This window comes from Platalea leucorodia (assembly GCF_965183815.1).
Source record: "Platalea leucorodia genome assembly, chromosome: 3".
NCBI lineage: Eukaryota > Metazoa > Chordata > Aves > Pelecaniformes > Threskiornithidae > Platalea > Platalea leucorodia.
In genome coordinates, this window is record NC_138825.1 from 64,911,637 (window position 1) to 64,930,371 (window position 18,735).

Consider the following 18,735-nt stretch of genomic DNA (forward strand, 5'->3'; position numbering starts at 1 on the left):
ATTGGTAGAAAAAAGAGAGTTTCTTATGTTTAAAACATTTTGTTTTGGCAGAAGCATTGTTTTTGAGCTTACAAGGAAAAGTATTGATGATGACAAAGCAGTGAACATGAGCTGCTGCAGACATGCTAGTCCAAGTGTCTTTTCTCTGTGTCTACTGCCAGTAAGGAGCAGGTCCCTGGCTAGGTGTTTGGGTCTTGAATTATTTTGTATAGCTGTTGCAAAATGTCTTCAGGCTGTAGCTTGAAAAACTGATACAGGGAGAAATTTCCCTATCAAACCATTCTTTTTCTCCCCTTCTTCAGTACTTACCCCACCTGGGGTACTGTGTCCAGCTCTGGAGCCCTCAGCACAGGAAAGACATGGGCCTGTTGGAGGGGGTCCAGAGGAGGGCCACAAAATTGATCAGAGGGATGGAACACCTCTACTATGAGGAAAGGCTGAGAGAGCTGGGGTTGTTCAGCCTGGAGAAGAGAAGGCTGCGGGGAGACCTGATTGTGGCCTTTCAGTACTTAAAGGGGGCCTTTCTTATAGGAAAGATGGGGACACTTTTTAGCAGGCCCTGTTGCAATAGGACAAGGGGTAATGGTTTTAAACTAAAAGAGGGTAGATTCGGACTAGATATAAGGAAGAAATTTTGTACAATGAGAGTGGTGAAACACTGGAACAGGTTGCCCAGAGAGGTGGTAGATGCCCCATCCCTGGAAACATTCAAGGTCAGGTTGAATGGGGCTCTGGGCAACCTGATCCAGTTGTAGATGTCCCTGCTCATTGCAGGGGGGTTGGACTAGATCACCTTCAATGGTCCCTTCCAACCCAAACTAGTCTATGATTCTATAGACAGAGAGGGGCTGTTTTCTAACAACTAAGATGATCCTGCCTCCCTGCTTCAACTCCTAGAAAAGAACCAAGTGTCACAGAAATAGTAATTTTTTCCCCCTTTCCTCTTTTCTGCTGTTGTTGCCAGGGTTTGTTCCCACTCGTGAGTGAGCAGTGCAGGGAAGAGGGAGAGAGAGGGGGAGGAGTTCAGACTCGCTGTGCAAATACATACAGACCTACTAATCTAAATTGGTGCCTCGCAGAAAAAAATCACAGATGAAGCAAGTGGCTAACGATGGCTCACTCAAAGGCTCTCTTAGTGCTGGAAAACTTTATAGGTGGCAAATTTGTTCCTTGTTCCTCCTACATAGACTCCTATAATCCGTCCACCGGAGATGTCTATTGCAGGGTGCCAGACAGTGGCAAAGAAGAGGTGAGTACTATCCAAATGTACAAAGAAGTGAAAACGTTAAATGCACATAACGTTTATATTTTGAGTGGGAGAGGCTGAGGGTGAGAGAACAGAAAAACACTGAAAACTTTAATGCTTAAATGAGTAAGGTCTTGATTGTATCGTAGCACTGTGTAACCTATTGCTGCGGCAGCGAATACTGTTTTTTTTTTTACATTTTGCTGTTAGAAAGTTACAGGCTGGATCCTAGGCTGGTGTAAATCAACAAAGCTTCAGTAACTGCAGTGGAGCTCCTTCAGCTCACATGGGAGATGTCTTGTATACAAGTTAACAATAACGCTCCGACTGGCTGTAAGTATAAACAGTCTGTAAGAGAGAAAAGGGTTTATTGATCTCATCTGTAAATAAACTTAGAGGCACCATATACAACTAAATGTGTTCTCCCTTAGTGTCTTGATGATTTGCAGTTGTCATTTAAAAGGATTTTTGGCTTGCTGACTTTTCCCTGAAGATGGTAAAAAGCTTCCAGACCTCTCTGGTTTTGGCATTAGCAACTGGATATTAAGTGGAAGTGATGAAGTGGCTGCGATGAGTGTACGTTTCCTTATAACGTAGCCTGTCCTCTGCATCGATGTAATATTTCCTAGTCCTGTGCTCTCTGGTGGGATGAATGTTTCCTGGTACCTTATACGTGCTCAGGTGTGGATGGGCAACGTGACATTCTTCCGGGGAGCTGCAGTTTCATTGATGCTACTTTCTAAGGGACCTACAAGTGTGTGTCCAACATAATGTTTCAGATTTACTGAAGAGAGGAGCAACTGGAAAAGATCGACAAGTAGTGCATGGTATTTTCAAAACGTTTTTTGAAACAAACCTCTGCTGTGTGTAGCTGTTCCCTTTGCTTGTATTTCAGTCCTGTTGACATGTTTTCTCTTTGCTTCTCTCAGCAGAAACCTTTGCACTTTAATTTCAACTGGGTAAATATTTGCTAGACGCTGATGACCAAGGGTTAAAGAGTAACAGGTTGGGTTTGCTAGAATACATCTGTGTAAGTTCATTCCAACCCTAATTATGCCTGAAAAGACTTCTCTTTGATCTGCAGGTGCAAATCTTCCTGTTCATTCATTTGCAAAATCATTAGAACAAGAGAGATGTGAGAATGCCAGAACAGCCTAACAAGAGTAGGCTGCTGGCCATTCTGGAGATACAGTTCAAATACACTGAAGCGCAATGGTTTTTCTCTGTCAGCTTCCTGAGTTAGTGGTTGTGCATAGCAGCAGGAACCCAGTGTAAACACCTGTAAAGCCGACCAGTGCTTTACTCCTGCCTTCAAATGTACGAGAAGGTCGAGCTCTGCAAAGCTGGCATCTGCTGGTGACCGATGGAATATGCTGCAGGGGAAAATGCAATCACGTGCTACTTAGAGGGTATCTAGAGATATCAAAACAAGCCCCTAGACCCAGATTCAACAAAGAACTCAAGATGCTCGTTTCTAGTAAGGCTCAATGCCCAGATGGATTTTTTCTTGGTTAATTTTAGTGGAAGGCTAGAAGGCAGAACAGAGACAGACAGCGTATCTGTTGTTGCTGACCCTGGAATTTAACACCAGGTCAGCTGCAGTGGCCATTTCAGCCAGTTTCTGCCAAAAACACTGAATGTTTTTTTTTTCAGGGGTTAATTTGTCCACCAGCTAGATGTCTTCTTAAATTCCAAATAGGTGCCCTGTATCTCCAAAAGACAGGCTGGTGAGGGCTAATTAGTCCTGGCAAGTATCTCCTTAAACAAATCTCTCTTTAAAGAACCTTGCTCCTGTGCATCATCCCCTGGGAAAGCAAACATCATGTCCTGAGGGTAGTTTTGGGTATTTTGGTATCAACCTTTTGTGATAGGCCTGGATTGTGTGTTCTTTCTCTGTGTCTGTCTTGTGCAGAAGAGGCAAGCAGAAGGAAGCGTTTCAGACACAGGAGTTCATAGTTGAATTCTTATGTGTGTTTTCTTTGTGGCTTGACTTTCTTTGCTGCTTTTTGCTAGTCAAATTAAGTAACTGTTTAACCTTTGTATGCTCTCTTCTTCTGTACAAATCTCTCTCCTTTTTGTCTTTTTTTTTCTTTTTTTTAGATCAATCTGCTGCCACTTCATTCCTTCCTTTGCTAATTTTCTCTTCCTCTGTCTACGAAAATGCAACATCTTAGTTCTTCTTCTAAACCTGCTGGAGGGTTAAAAATGCAGATAGCCTTAACTTCACATCAGCCCTCTCTTGAGGCATGCAGCACTTGTGGAAAAGCCCACAGAGGAGAGGACAGATGAGAAGCAGCACCACAATGGCACCTAATGACGGGAGGGTAGAAGAACAAGCTAATTAGTAAAGGTGGTATGCTTTTACAGAGGGTGAACCTTCTCGGGGTAGTGTGCCCTCCACGCCTGATTTGCTGAAGAAGCTGCAGTTCCCCTTTCCCAGGCCTGCTTTGGCCCTGCTCCAGCTGTTCAGTGCCACCGTCGGCACCTGAGCACTATGATGTAGTTGAACTGCAGTCAAAAGAGTAGAGTCTAGGTTTCTGAGCTTAGCCAGCGATCCCTGTGACTTTGTGCGCGTTGGTTTATTTCCCACCTTGGCCTCCATACCAGTATCATTCTGGCCCTCAAACTCTGGTCCTTATTTTCAGGGAGACCATAAATTCTGCATTGGCGGGGGGGCAGGTTTTTCACCCGCTTGAACTTTTGTGCCCTTGTTAGTAAAACATCATTGGAGTGTCTATAAATTATTTTGTGATGGTTTTTATAACACTCATCACGATCTGAAGGAACAAATTTGGAACTCCGTTTTGTGGAATTAGTGGAAAGGAGCCTTCAATGACTGCACGGGAACCAGCAATATGGCAACATTAGGAGAGGTCAGAATGATCTGATTAATATTACATCAGGATCCTCCTAGTTATTGACTTTGGCAGATTTCCAAAAGCTGAAGAAATTTATGAGCAAAAATTATGGGAAACCAGCTAAGACAACTTTGGCTAAAAGCCCACCTTGATGCGTATATTAGACTTTGGAAGCAATAAAGAAGTGATACATAAGAAGCAAAAACTGGGAAATAGGGCAGTTAATTAAAATATGGAAGGATGTTGGTAATGGTCTTTAGTAATCTGAGAGACTGGTAAACATCAAGAAGGGACTGCTTATAAGGCAATAAATGCAGGTAACTTCCATTTAAGAGCCCAGGGGAAATGACTGATGGGAGAGAAAGCTTTCTGGTGGATTATAATCCTTTGAAGCCTAGTCTTCAGAAAAGTGCTGGTAATCTTCCACTCTTCAGAAAGGTCAGGCTGGAGGACCATGCAGCAGTTATGTGCATCTCGGGCAAAATACTGACAAGACTGGTATGCATCTATATAAATGATCTTTCATATCTGTAGACTTCATTAAGTATCTGATGAGACAACGGACGAAACCCCAAGAGTTTAGAAAGGAGCTAATTTTATTTTTTTGTGTGAGGGTGTTAATGAGTTTCTAGCTGTGATCAGGTAAGATTAAAAATTTTCTCTGAGTGTCTATTCTGTAAATATATTCTTAGTCCTTGCTTGAATCAGCCGGGAGAAAGGGAAGAGGAAATACAAGGCTGGCAGGGTGTGCAGTCTATTCCTTCCCCAACCCCTTACTTTCATCATTGCCTGATGTGGCTGAAGTCCCGTGCTGCAAACACTTTTAGACTGCTGCTGTGGACATTTAGACTGAGGCTGCATTTGCTCTGGGAGTTTATTGCACTTTCCCCCATGAGAAAAAAGATTCTGCATGGGTTCAGCCAGTGGGACTTGCTGGTGCCGGTTGACAGGTCTGGCATTTCCTCCAGGCCTGAAGGGTTGCCCCCAAGTTGCTGGAATTTAGAGAAAAGCAGGAGTACAGTGACAGTTTCTTTTCTAGATACTCTGTTTCAATAACACTTCTTGAGTTATGGGATAGTGTCCTGACAAGATGAAAATGGAGAAGCTATCAGTAGTCACAACTCTGAAGAGATGCAGTCTTCCCAACAACGTGATCTGGATTATCAGCCTCTCAAATATGAATTCATCTGCTGATTGTTTGTTATTCTTTCTAAGGCCTTTCATTAACATTCACCATCCCTCTTTTGCTTTTTTAGGTAGAAGCTGCTGTCGAAGCTGCCAAAAATGCCTTCCCAATTTGGTCCTCAAAAAGTCCATTGGAAAGATCTCAGATCCTGAACAAATTGGCAGACCTGATTGAACAGGACTTGGAAGCATTTGCACAAGCAGAGTCAAAGGATCAGGGTAAAAATTCAACTGTTGATCTCAAATATAGTGTGTCTTGCTGAATATTGAAATGGAGGATATGGTCCAAATTTTTAGTATGGTATGAACTGTTGGAGCAAATTGGAGTTGATGTGCATGAACTTTGCAGAAGTTGCTGATTTTGGATTCGTGGGGCATTCTTGCTTTTCAGAATTGCTGACTTTGACTTCAGTTGTTAGATATTTGGAATGTAATACTACAGGGGAGCTGTTGTCATTGACTATGGTTGCACTGTGCTGGGGATTACTTGGGCGCAGGAAAAAAGACGTTTCCCAAAAACCAGGCAAATCAGCTTTCAGAGCAGAGTTTAAAGCACTGTTTCTGCCCATGATAACACAGCTGTGTGCTCATTTTTGTTTCAGGAAAAACTATTACGTTTGCTAGAACTGTGGACATCCCTCGGGCCGTGTACAACTTCCGATTCTTTGCCTCTTCCATCCTTCATCACACGACAGAGTGCACCGAGATGGCAACCGTGGGCTGCGTGCATTACACCTCGAGGGCACCTGTGGGAGTTGGTATGGTGCTCCCGAAATGCTGACAAGCTTGGCAGAGCGTCTGCCACAGCAGCGGCTCAACAAAGAAAGAGGATTTTTCCAAAGCATTTGTCGTCTCTGGCTCACGTGCTAAACGTGACTATAGTCTGCTAAAGCATGAGCAACTTTACGTAAAGTCAGTTATGCTATTTCATGGTAAAAAGAATGCTTACATGCCTTAAAAAGCATTTGTTTTAACCTGGTAGCTTTCGCCCTCAGAATGACTGTTGTGTTTTTTCTGTGTGTGCCTGCGTGGGTAAGTAAGTATTACCGCCGTGGATCAGCGAGGCGTTCAGAAGCAGGGAGCTGCTGCTCCTGCGGGAGAGCTGGATCCTCCCCGCCTCTGGGGCAGCAGCAGGGGCTTGCAGCGGGACATTTCAGCCTGCGACTGGAAACAGCTTTTGGCTGGGGAATTGCTGAACTCAGCCACTAGATGCTGCTAATTCTTCAGAAATAAAGTAGCTGTGCTGAGCTGACAAGTAATGGAGTCATAATGATTCCATTGTTAGGTGTTTTACCTAAATATGTATGAATGTTTCACATTCACACTTGAGTTATTTAAAAAATAAAATTGGCTAGCCTAGAGGATCTATTTAAAAGTTTTTGTGAGCAGTGGAGAACATGAGTACTTCTGGTAGAATTACTCTCACAAGGAAAAGTCACTCACCGCATCTGCTCCATCGAACAGCGAGAAATCCTGGGGCTTTTGTGAGCAATTGCACCTAACAATTACGATTGTTTTTCCCTATTTCCTATAAATCTGTAAGGGGAAAGTATTCCCAAAGGCAATTACTGAAAAAATTCTGGTCATTCAGCAATTTGTGGAAACAGCAGTTTGTACACTGATAAACTTTGGCACTCATAAGGTAGGCTAAAATTTATCAGGAAAATATGCCCTGTATGTCATGCATGCTCTTTTTTGTATTAGAACTGGGGGAGGGGGGGGAGCTCTAAAGAGCAAGAGAAAGCAAGAATGATCTGAGCTAACACACATTACCTTAACTTGCTGGTGGCTAACACTTCTGTGTTACCACAGACCAGTTGATGTACATAGTTTTTATGGCTAACCTTGCAGTAGTGTTCCTAGAAAATACTGAAAAGCTACTGTGAATATAAGATTCAGTCCTGAAGAAGCAGCAAAACTTATTCAGAGAGTTCGGCTGATCACCTTAGGATCATTTGCACAAATCTTTTAAAATTATCTGCCTCTGAGAAATGTTTCTAGCTGCAAATTTGTTGTACAATTGTCTGGAGATAAAAGCCATAGCCAAATTCCCTTCATAAATCTGAATTGGTGTGGAACTGCTTGAGGTTAGAGAATCGAGTTTTGTCTCCCTGCAGACTGAACTCCTGTCTTTTGTGGTTTTGCTTTGTAGCTGGTTTAATCAGTCCCTGGAATTTGCCACTATATTTGTTGACCTGGAAAATAGCTCCTGCCATTGCATGTGGAAATACTGTGGTTGCCAAGCCAAGTGAGATGACATCTGTCACGGCTTGGATGATGTGCAAACTCTTGGAGAAAGCAGGTAAGTCCCCTAGCATGCTAGGGAGTGGGAATGGGGTGGGAATGCTTGCCTGTGCGCCATTTTTTTTGTCGCAGAAATCAGAAAGTGCTCAAAGAATTTGGGAAAGACTGTTTGCTGTAGCTGAATGTTGCACTGAAGAACAAAAAGCTCCCCTTTCCTCATAGTATCCCATCTCCCTGCCCCAGCTATTGTCCAGTTTTTTCCACTATCTTCTTATGAAAAGTCTTGCCTTCTTTTGCCCTCCTGCCCTCCACTTAATGGTGTCCTAAGTCTGCGGTGCCAGCAGAGGAACCATGAGGGTGTAAGAGAGTGAGAATCAGCTCTCGGTGGCTGTGTCGTGGCTGTATTTGGTGCGCTATTAAGAAAAACTGGGAGGACAACTGCTTCTTCCCTGAATGACTGAAAACTGAGTCTCTGATGATGGATGTCAGGCAAACTTGACTGATCGGTGGAATTGGTTTTCTCTTTTAACCCTAGTCTGATATCCACACTCCCTCTATACTAACTTCCATGGCTCTGCATATCCCTCACCTCAGAGGACATGTGATGTTCCCAAAGACGAGTATACCACCAAGCTCTAAGGCAATTAAAAACACAGTGGTCCCAGAGCCTCCCTCCCTTCTTCCAGGAGCTTGGGCATTTCTTAATGGAGAAAACTGATGACCTGTTGTTGTATGGTTTTATGAAGTACCAAATATAACACAGTGAAGTTAGAAAATTATCAGTAGCTCTAGAGTGACAAAGACTACCAAATATAAGTTGAGGGTTCAAAAGCAGCCCTGCAGGAACAGCAGCAGCACTTTGCTTGTGAAGAAAAGGAGCAAGGAAAAAACATGCTTTGGTGGTTTTGTTTTGTCTCTGAAGTGAAACCCGCAGAGCAAGGGAAAGGGTACAATGACTGTGTGCTTTTCTTCCCATCAGGAGTACCCCACGGGGTGGTGAACGTGGTGTTTGGAACGGGTGCCAAGGCGGGAGAAGCCCTCGTCTGCCATCCTGATGTGCCTCTCATCTCCTTCACGGGAAGCACGCTGACGGCCCAGCGGATCATGGAGAAAAGTGCTCCGCGCTGCAAACGGCTTTCACTGGAATTGGGAGGCAAAAATCCTGCGATCGTCTTTGATGATGCTGACTTGACCCAATGCATTCCCACGACCCTGAGGTCCAGCTTTGCCAACCAGGTTCCTCCCACCTCTGTAGCACATAAACCCTGTTTGCAGCAGGAGGTGTGCATGTGTCTGAGAGTGTGTGTGTGTGCACGCACATGTGCACGTACCTTTGGATCCAAGTCCTAAATTGTCAAGGTCTGTTTCAAGATTCTGTGTTGTAAGCAAACTGTAAATAGAAAAATATGATTTTTTTTTTCATTATTCCACAAGCAGGGAAACAAAATAATAAAGGACTCTTCCTAGCACTCTTCATCAGAAAATGGCAAGGTGTCATTATCCCTCTCAAAATAGATATATTGCTTATCCTTCCAGAAAGCAGCTGTTTTAAATCCCACCCTGCAAGTAAGTGGCAAGCTTGCTGATTTGCTGGAATTAAATTAGGAGACTCCCCCCCAAATTCTATCAACATTCCTCTTCCCTCAACACCTGCAACTGTATCAGGGTAAATGTTTAGAAAAATAGCTTGGTATCAGAAAGGGATTATCAAGAAATGAAGACAGATCATTCAGAATTGGAAATCACGTTTCCTATGAAAAATGTTGGAGAAGACAACATGTAATCAATGAAAAATCAAATTTATTTGCATTAGTAAGTGACTGTGCAACCCTGTTATTGCTGTTCTGTCTTTTTCTTTTCTTTTCCTTTTTAATCTGGGAAAAACCGTGCTTTGCAGTATTGGTGAATGTAGTTTGCATTCCTGAGGATGCAGGGACACAAGTCTCATTCTGGGATGTGACTCTTAATATTCGTCAATAGTACAATGTAATATGAACTAATATTATTGGGTTTCTTGTTTGTTTTTTTTTTTTTGGTAGGGTGAGATCTGTCTCTGCACCTCCAGGATCTTTGTTCAGAGGGGCATATACAGTGAGTTTTTGAAGAGGTTTGTGGCAGAGGCTAAGAAGTGGAAGGTTGGGAACCCCTCAGATCCTACAGTCGACATGGGAGCACTAATAAGTAAAGAGCATCTAGAAAAGGTGATGTTACACGGAGTTTACATGATCTCATCTCATCTTTTAGAGGGCTATGAAAGGTGATTTGAGAGAAGTATGGAAAGGACCATGTCCAAGATTAGCTCTGAGGGATGATGATTCAAAGCCATCATAAAGTATCTTTTTGGTCAGGTTTCTGTGGCCTGTGGCCTGGGATCACGTGATTACTCCAGAAAAATCAGCTCCATGGGGAAAATAATTTAAAATGACAAAAAATGCTTTTTTCCCATTTGAAGTGAAATAATTCAAAATGCGTAAATCTAAATCCTGAGTTTATACTAACCAATCTTAGTTCAGCAGCATTTTCATGGATTTTAATATTGCATTTGCTGACATCACTTATTTGCCTGATTAGGTAGTTAACAAGGTAAAAGTTTTATTTTTATATCACTCTCTGGCAAATTCTGGGGAGTTCAAGACACAGTTTCCTAGGCCTGCTTGCAGTAATTTGGAATTGCATATGCGTAGAGGGAAGCTGTGATGGTGCACAATTAAACGCAGTCTGCTTTAGTGGCTTGTATGAAATGAACTTTTACGGTGTCAGACAGAGTTCAGGAGAGCAGATGCTTGCATCCCAAAACTATCATCTTACACAATCAGCGTAAGCAAGAAGCAGACTGAAAACCGCAGAGTGAGAGAGAAAGCCAAACCATTGTCATGCTTCCTGACGCCTCAGCAGGTTCTCCAGGCCTGTTCAGAAGCAGAGTAGCAGAAACACCCACTTCCCGAGGTCCCCGGTCTGTGGCACCACAGAGGACTTCCGAGTCGAACCTACCAAGGTGGTTAAAAGAAGAAAAAGAGAAAGAAGCCCAGTGGTATCTCTGCGGTGTTTCTATAGGGAGAGAAACCAGTCAACGATTTCAAAACAGCAGAAGCAGATCAATAACATGTCCTATATGTTCAAGGTAGCATATTATAGGACCAGCCATGGAAACAGCTTTAATTATTTATTGATGAGATTTTTTTTTATAGCATTCATGGCTTCATCATCCTAGTGGTATGTAAACATTTAACAAGCCTGCCTGTGAGGTAGGAAAATATTACTGATCCCTTTGAGTAAATGAAAGAACCATGGCATGGAATGCGTGGCAAACTGCCCAAGCTCCTGGAAGAAGGGAGGGAGGCTCTGGGACCACTTGTGTTTTCACCAGGGGCCCTACCCTTTTGAGAATACTTAGCGGGAAGGGCCAGCGGTGTTGCCTGCTAGGCTAGGAAGTGTTTGGAGAGAGAGAAAGATTGTTTTACAGCAAGAAATACCCAGCTTTACTTTTACAGAAACATAACAACAAAAGCTAGGGAATGACCTCTGTTGTTAGGAGGGAAGTAAAGGCAGCGTGATCCTGTTGGAGATATTCAGGGGCTCCTGTTGATGTGCCCAGACTGGAGAGGTGGACCCTCAGGATTTGGTGTCCTTTAGCAGTTATCTTTTCCTGCTGCTTCCCCAGGTAAGGAGCTATGTGAAGAAAGCCCAAGCTGAAGGAGCCAGAGTCCTCTGTGGAGAAGGAGTGGATTCATTGCCTCTCCCAACTGGCAACCAGAAAGGCTATTTCATGTTGCCCACAGTTGTTGCTGAAGTCAAGGATGAATCTTGTTGCATGCAAGAAGAGATCTTTGGTCCTGTGACGTGTGTGGTAGCATTTGATACAGAAGAAGAAGTGATTGAAAGAGCCAACAGTGTGAAATATGGCTTGGCAGCCACTGTGTGGTCCAGCAATGTGGGACGTGTTCATCGGGTGGCACAAAGACTACAGTCTGGATTGGTGTGGACTAACTGCTGGCTTGTTAGAGATCTGAACTTGCCATTTGGTGGGATGAAAGCCTCAGGCATAGGAAGGGAGGGAGCAAAGGATTCCTACGAGTTCTTCACTGAGGTCAAAACCATCACAATAAAGCACTGACATATGTCAACGGAAGTATTTTATGGTAAAATAAATGACAGTAATTTGCGTTACCGTAAATGGCTTTCTGGAACACAGGCTGCTATTGTGGCCATCTTTTCTTGAACTTTGGTCAAGTAATATCAATGACAGCTGAAAATAGTCATCCCAAATGCTAATGTTGAATTCAGCCTTTCATGTTAAATGAGAAGATCAGTGCAGACTCCACCATCAACCCAGCCGAAGCCAGATGATTTGCTTATCTTATGGATCCTAAAGCTTTTTGAGTATTCCTGTCTCAAAAATCTCTCCCTCTAAGACAGTTTGGAGAGAGGATGATGTATGACTGTACCTGTGGTTGGTGAACTACCTTGAGGGACAAAGTGGCAAACATATTGTGAGACTGATATTGTAACGGGAATCAGCCCTTTTCCACTATAAGCAGTATGTTCCACGTACCAATCCGTATTGCACTTCACTGATATCAGACAAGGACTAATGCTACAGCACGCTACATGCCTAAGGCAGTACCTTTAATCAAATAAGTGATATTAAGCCATGGGGTCATGAAATTCTCATGATACACAGAAACAATAAACGTTTTAATTACAACCTATTTTATGGTACGCAGCTGAATCATCCTAAGACTTGTTCTCTAACTATTTTGAAATTACAGCCTTTTGTCACTTCTAGGCCTCAGTGGTGGTGTTTTTCACATCCCTGCACAAAGATTTGGCTACATCACAGACTGTGCCACTCTTCATTAATAAAGACTGGAAGTGACTCCTAAGAGAAGTAACAGTTGGAAATGTTTGTCACCAAAATGTAAAACCACTGGCAACTTTCCCTCATTCATTTACAGAGGGTTTTTTTTTTAATCAGGTGTCTCACAAACTTGTTCACATTCCACAAAAAAAGAAATAAAGTTGGATACACATTTCCTCCCCCCAAGACGGCTACGTTGCTATTGAATTTTTACAGCAGCCCTTCATGATTTGTTTTTCAAGTTTTGAGCTGAATTTCACAGTAAACAAAGCTGCATGGAGTTTCATAAATGCCTGTATTCTGAGAAGAGCTAATGAGTCATTGGGGTATTTTTTCAGGGCTGTTGGGGAAAAAAAAGGCACGTCTAAAATACAAAGAAACTGATGAAATATTTTTTTCTGATGAGACGTAAAAGAATGGAGTAGCAAATTGCTGTGCTGCTGCTCTGCACACTGACAAGAAAACACAGAGAGAGACTGGGGATTAACAGAAAATACAATTTTATTTTTTGTACAGTTTATAACATTTTTAGGTGTGTGGAGCTATGATATGCAGGACTGTAATACCTTGTACAACTGATGTAGACGGTCTAGAGGAGTCTCTAGGCCTTGAATACTAATCCATACCTTCACTTTGATACTTCTAATTAAGATTGTTTTTTTGCATAGCGTACCTTTCAAAGAGTATGTTTTCCAGAAAGGATTTATTTTTTCTTTCCAGAGTTTGGCCAAGCTAATGCTGCGATTTGCACTTTTCTTAGTAAAAATAAAAATGCCATCAGGGTATTCTAAATTACAGCTGCAGAAAGGCAGTCTTTTCTCCCTCTTTAAGTGCTTTTGGTGAGAGGAGCCACTGGAAAAAATAGTGGTGGTGGTGTCCTCACCTTGCGCGAGTCATGCCAGGGACTGCTCTAGAGGTCTCAGAGTGGGGGATGGATCCCACCTCCCCCCTTCCAGATGTCACTCCAGAGTGAGTTGCTCACTGGGAGCATTTGATACATGTGTCCTGAGTTGGACGAAAAGCTGATTTTTCTCTTTCAGAAGACTTTTTGAAAATAACTTGTACCCCAGGGCTGAGGCCCAAGTGTGTGATGAGCCTTGATATCTCTGGATCCAATCTGGTTGCAGGGCAGACCTACCAAGCAGGCTGGGACCCTGGTCATCTGATGGATTTGGAACAAGTACCCCCAACTGGAGACGAGTTAATGAAATACATAGAAATTATAGGCTTAGTGAATTGATGTATTCTGAAGAAGCACAAACATTTTGCTTTATTTTAAAAGTCTACCTAGGTCTATTCATGACCATATGGTGGCAGCAGAACACCCGCGTTGGTTTTTTCTATCCCCCCCAGTCACTCATTTTGTTAGTAGGGGAATGAACAGCTATATCAGTGCATGTTTCATTCTGCCAATTTTTTTTTTTTTTTATAACAAATCCTGTTTGGAAGAGCAAAAGAACCCAAGAGCTGTGAAATGCTTCATTAGCTTGGGGGGCAGGCATTTTCAGCAACAGCAGATGGGATATTACACAATTAGTAGATTTTGGATGGATTCCTTCCCCCACCTGGATCTGGTCTAGGTTCAGTTTTAATGAGCTGAATTTGCTTTCAGGTGTTACTTTTGGCTTGGTGTTAGATGTGATGGGAGACTTCTGTATGTATTTCACATACAGGAGATAAAGGCCTGTGTGTCATCTATGTGTTTCTGACCCAAGATATCTGAGGTATTTTATAGAGAGGTGGAGTAGCAGGTGAGGAGGGGACAGAGCTCTGCAGGACCCCAAGATGAGGGGCATGGAGATGGCGGCTCCATGTCCAACACAGCTCTGAGGGTTTCTCAGAGGTGAACTCCTGGAGTGCCCCATGCGGTCATCCCTATGTCCAGCACCTCAGAGAGGGAAGGGAGGTCTACTGGTGCCAACGATGACGCTTACTTTTGGGCAGGAGGGAAAGCCCATGTGAAGATACAAAATATTGTCCCTCTCTGCATTTTCCGTCTGTAATGGACTCCTTCCTTCTCCAGTTAAGGTGCAGTTCAAGTGCCTTGCTTATTCTGCTATTTCTTGCCCTTTTAGATGAGTAGAGATTCACATATGTATGGGTGGCTGGGTGGGCATTACCTGGTGGTGAGATTTCTTTTCCTGCCTATAGTAATGGGTAATTCTTGCATTGCACATGCCCACCTCCAGCCTCAGGTCCTAGCCCACAAGAGAGCTGCTGGTGCTCGTGGCTGTGAAGCAGGAGACATGAGAGAGGTTACTTGCTTGTACCAGGGGCTGTCTGTGGGGACACTGAATTCTCCTACATACCAAATACTATGAACTTTCCCATATTTTCTTTATTCAGACTGGCTTCTGGTACAGCAATGTGCATGGATAAGTGTCTCTCATCTTACAGACAAAGTAGTCCAAAAACTTTTTCCTGCAGGTGATGAAGGTGCCTGTTGCAGCCACTTTGTTTCTGGATTTTCTGCTCTGGGTCCCAGTGCACAGTGAAGAGGATATCCTGGAGAACGAGGCAGGCTGATCCAAGGCATCAGGCTGACGGCACTCGTGGAGCTCTCTGGGCTACGCGGCCTGGAATTTTCCAACCTGGCAGCAAAGCATTTTTTTGTAGACGGCTCTGGCTTGTGCATGAAATCATGTGGCCATTGTGAGGATTTGTTTAATTACTGTTACGTAAAGCCCGAAGAGTTGCTCCATCTGTTAATTCTTACAGATGGAACGAGTACAGTTCTGTTTAACACCAGAAGATTATCTCAGTGGTGTGAGATGATTACTTTACATGGGTAGGTAGTAATATATTTGCCGTACTTTACAGCTCTCAATTAGCATAGGGTTATTTTTGTTCTAAATTCAAATCTTTTCTTAGCATGTTTATATCTGTATCCAGCTATTGTATAATGCTTGAAAGCAGTTTTGCTTTGGGAGACTCTGGGCGTACTTCGGAGAGGAGACACATCAGTTTTAACGTTTACATTCAAATCAAGCTACGTCCCTCTTCCCACAGTGTTTGTAACTTAGGCAAAACAAGAAGTATTTGTAAAACTCCCAGGGATGAAAATAGAGTTGACTTTTTGGGTCAAAGAAAGTTTCATGCCTAACTTAACTTAAATGTGCAGAACTAGTACGTAAGCTAGGCTAGTTTTAAAACCTTAGTTTTGAATTTCCAAACTTCAGAAAGCTACACTTTAAGATTCAGCTTCACACGTAGAGTCAAATCTCTTATCTCTAAGACTTTCCTCTTACAACAACAACAAAGAAGAAAAAAAAAAGGGTGGTGGGATCCTGAGGGAACTGTGAGGACTTTCCTGTCATTGCTTGTCCTCAGGGCTGAGGTATAAGTTTTTGCTCAGTCTGGAAAGATGTTTGCTCAACACCTGTCTCAGCTCTAGATGGGATGCCATCTGAAGTGTCCAAATACTTGACTTCTAGCTTCTTATTAAGCCTATGGATTTTCTGTGTGGTGAGAAAGTGAAAAATGAAAATTGAATGAAATTTTCCTAGGCTGGAGGAAGACCTGGGCCCCAGCCTTCACCCTAGTTAGTAGTTCAGTATGCTGTAGAAATCTAAATGTAATGAATAGAGGAGACCCAGAACAGTTGCAGGAAATCCTGGTGACTGGGCCATTTTCTTCATTGAATTCTGTTCCCCTCCTTTCCGAGCATTTCTTTTTGCACCTGGAGGGGGATGCTTGTACTTAGGGGGCCTCAATGCACTGGCTTTGTTGTTCTAGAATATATGGAATCCCTATTGGTAACATTTGTGCTCTAGATGAAGAGTGGTGTATAATGAGAAAAAGAGGTAAGTCAGTCCTGCAGTATTATAACTGGGTAAACTGGATGCATTTTAGTGCAGCTGAAAGCTAGTTATCCATCCAGAACCTTTGTGTATGGTGCTGCCTCCTGAAAAGAAGCAGTTGAAAAGGATTTGGAGATCCTGAGAGAAAGCACAATCGGTATGAGAATACCAGCTCAGCCAAACCAGCCCAACAGAGTAGAACTCAGCAAGAGCTCTGCAGCATCATTGCAATTAACAGGGGAGCCAGCATGATCCCGGAGAGGATAAGCAGAAGTGTGCTGAAACAGCAAATAATCTTTACCGTTGTATGTAGTATTACTGTCATATCGTTGTATTACTTTGTGAAGATGTGCTGGACCTCGCAGCTCAGCTCAGGTGAGGGCAGGGATGCCTGATCCAAGGAGCCCGCTGGGACATGAGTAGGTGAGAGACAGATGCTAAACCGTGGTTCAGACTGAGGCATAAGTACTCATGCAACTTCACCATATGCAGGAGGGGCCTTTGCAGAGTTACGGGCGAGATGAAATAAGAACATCTCCCTGTGTGAGAGGTGTTGTGGAGTGCTCAGATATGACAACGATGGGGCCTATATAAGCCCCCAAAAGAGCAAAAGGCTTCTTTCAGAGTAATGCTAATGAAAGCTATCTATATCTCCCTGGTTTCAGAGAAATGGAAGTAATTATAGACCATTTATTGTGGAGAAGTAAGGACACAATTCATTCACAGGGTGCTAAACTTGTCCAATTAACTCTGAGCTCCTGAAATAATAATGAAAAGATTATGCTACCATTTTAGTAATTGAATTTTCTCTGCCTTTGGGAACAGTGCATATTAAAGTGAGGGTTTACCCTCGGTTACAGAGAGGTTTCTTGTTTTTCTTCAAGTTCGGCTGACCCAACACAAAAGTTAGGCAAAAGTCACATTTTCTGCAGCTGTAAAATAGCATTTTCAAAGGTTGATTTAAAAAAAAAGGCAACAAAAGGAACATTTTCTAATCTTGCCTTAATTTTTTAAAATGGATTTATGGATTTGTTTACGCTTACTTGGCTTGAGTGAATTAACTGTGTTTACCTGCTGAAAATGCAAGCTTTTGTCCTCAGGAGGAATGCTGAAATGTTTGTTGGTGGAAATAGCAGAATGTCAGTCTGAGATTCTGTTTGGGATTCCTCTGCTAAAATACCCATGTTTTCACGTGGTACTCATTAGCTGAATATAGATAATTTCAGTCCTGCTTAATGGCTGTATTTCAGTCATCCTTTTCCAAGGAGATACTGAAGCCTGTTTTCCATGTAGAGGACATTGAGCAGCTATGATAAGATAGTCTTAGAAGTTTGATTAGGAAATTACCTCCTTCCGGTGCTGTTTTGCTCCCAGAACTGCACTAAGCTTTTTGAGGATGGAAATGATACTTTTATAGCCCATAATTATATTCCTACAGTTAATATCTTTTTTGTCAGAGCTGTCAGTTTTGCCTCTTCAAATGCACATTCTGAAGGGTTTTTTTGATCAAATGTGTCTCTGGACTTTGTGGCTTTGAGTCATATGGGATGAGGGTGAAAATCGGCATCCTGCAACAGCCACGTGTGCAAGAGTTTGTTGGCAATTTGAAGAGAAATTTGCTGTTACAGCACTGCAAGATTCTTCTAAATCAGTTGACCCCTGCAAGGAGCTTCAGGCTGCTTCCTCTGTTGGTGATATGTTTTGAAACCCTTGCTTTGTGTTTAAAAAATAAATATGTGTACGCGTGTATGTGCATAACTATGCAGATATGTAGTTTCCATAGTGTGGTTCTCCAGTGAGAAGGGCAAGCTGAGCTATTGATCCATGTGCTTCCAAAGAAAACCTCACTCTTACCTTCCTGTTCAGTTTCTTTCCATGAGCAGCCTAAAAGAAAAACAGTTTTTCAGATTCCTGAGCTCTTTATAGCACAACCTGCTATTTATTTGCAGTGCTTAACACCATAGATTCATCTAAATAATAAAACTCCCCTATTTTAAGAACAAGGGTCAAGGGGAGATCACGTTCCTCTCAGCTGATACAAACCAAAGTCTACTTTTGATCATCAGCTGATGGTTCGGTCCTGGTTTTGCCATCATCCTGCCTAGGACTCACTTTTCATTTCCTCCCAGGGTCTGATCAATACCACTTTTCCCCAGTGGGGTTAGAACATTGTTTACCCAAGCACCTCGTGCTTCTTCTCCTGAAAGATGTGGCTTTTCACCACTGGGGGAGTAAACTCATTCCTCCAGTCATTCTTCCCGAGGTTTGGCTACGTTATTGCATTTTATGGAGTTTGGACGTGAAGACGACAATGTTTTCTCCAAGGACAACATTCAGCAAGAGGTGTATTTCTGTCTGTTTTTTAAATATGCTTAATCTTTCTTTTCTTCCTAATTAATATTTGGAAATGAGCTTTCATGGACTCAGAATCATTTGCTGTTGTTTTGCTCCTAGATACTATTTCTCACTAGTGTTAGTTGGTGATATGAATTGTTTAAGGGACATACTGTGCTTCAAACCCAGCATTTTCAGCTGGGCTGCTAT

General features: G+C 42.7%; 1 protein-coding gene across 3 annotated transcripts; it reads left to right on the plus strand.

The window, feature by feature from the left end:
* Positions 1-1,111: 1,111 nt before the first annotated feature.
* On the plus strand, positions 1,112-11,647 carry ALDH8A1 (aldehyde dehydrogenase 8 family member A1; the record flags this gene model as incomplete). 3 transcript variants are annotated; one of them, XM_082306723.1, is made up of 7 exons in its annotated part: positions 1,112-1,249; positions 5,361-5,508; positions 5,892-6,047; positions 7,442-7,591; positions 8,513-8,769; positions 9,573-9,734; positions 11,195-11,647. In XM_082306723.1, 7 exons carry the CDS (start codon positions 1,112-1,114, stop codon positions 11,645-11,647), a joined length of 1,464 nt encoding a protein of 487 aa, XP_082162849.1. The 3 variants fall into 3 exon arrangements, with proteins under 3 accessions (XP_082162849.1, XP_082162850.1, XP_082162851.1); XM_082306724.1 differs by lacking the exon at positions 9,573-9,734; XM_082306725.1 differs by lacking the exon at positions 7,442-7,591.
* Positions 11,648-18,735: the final 7,088 nt, after the last annotated feature.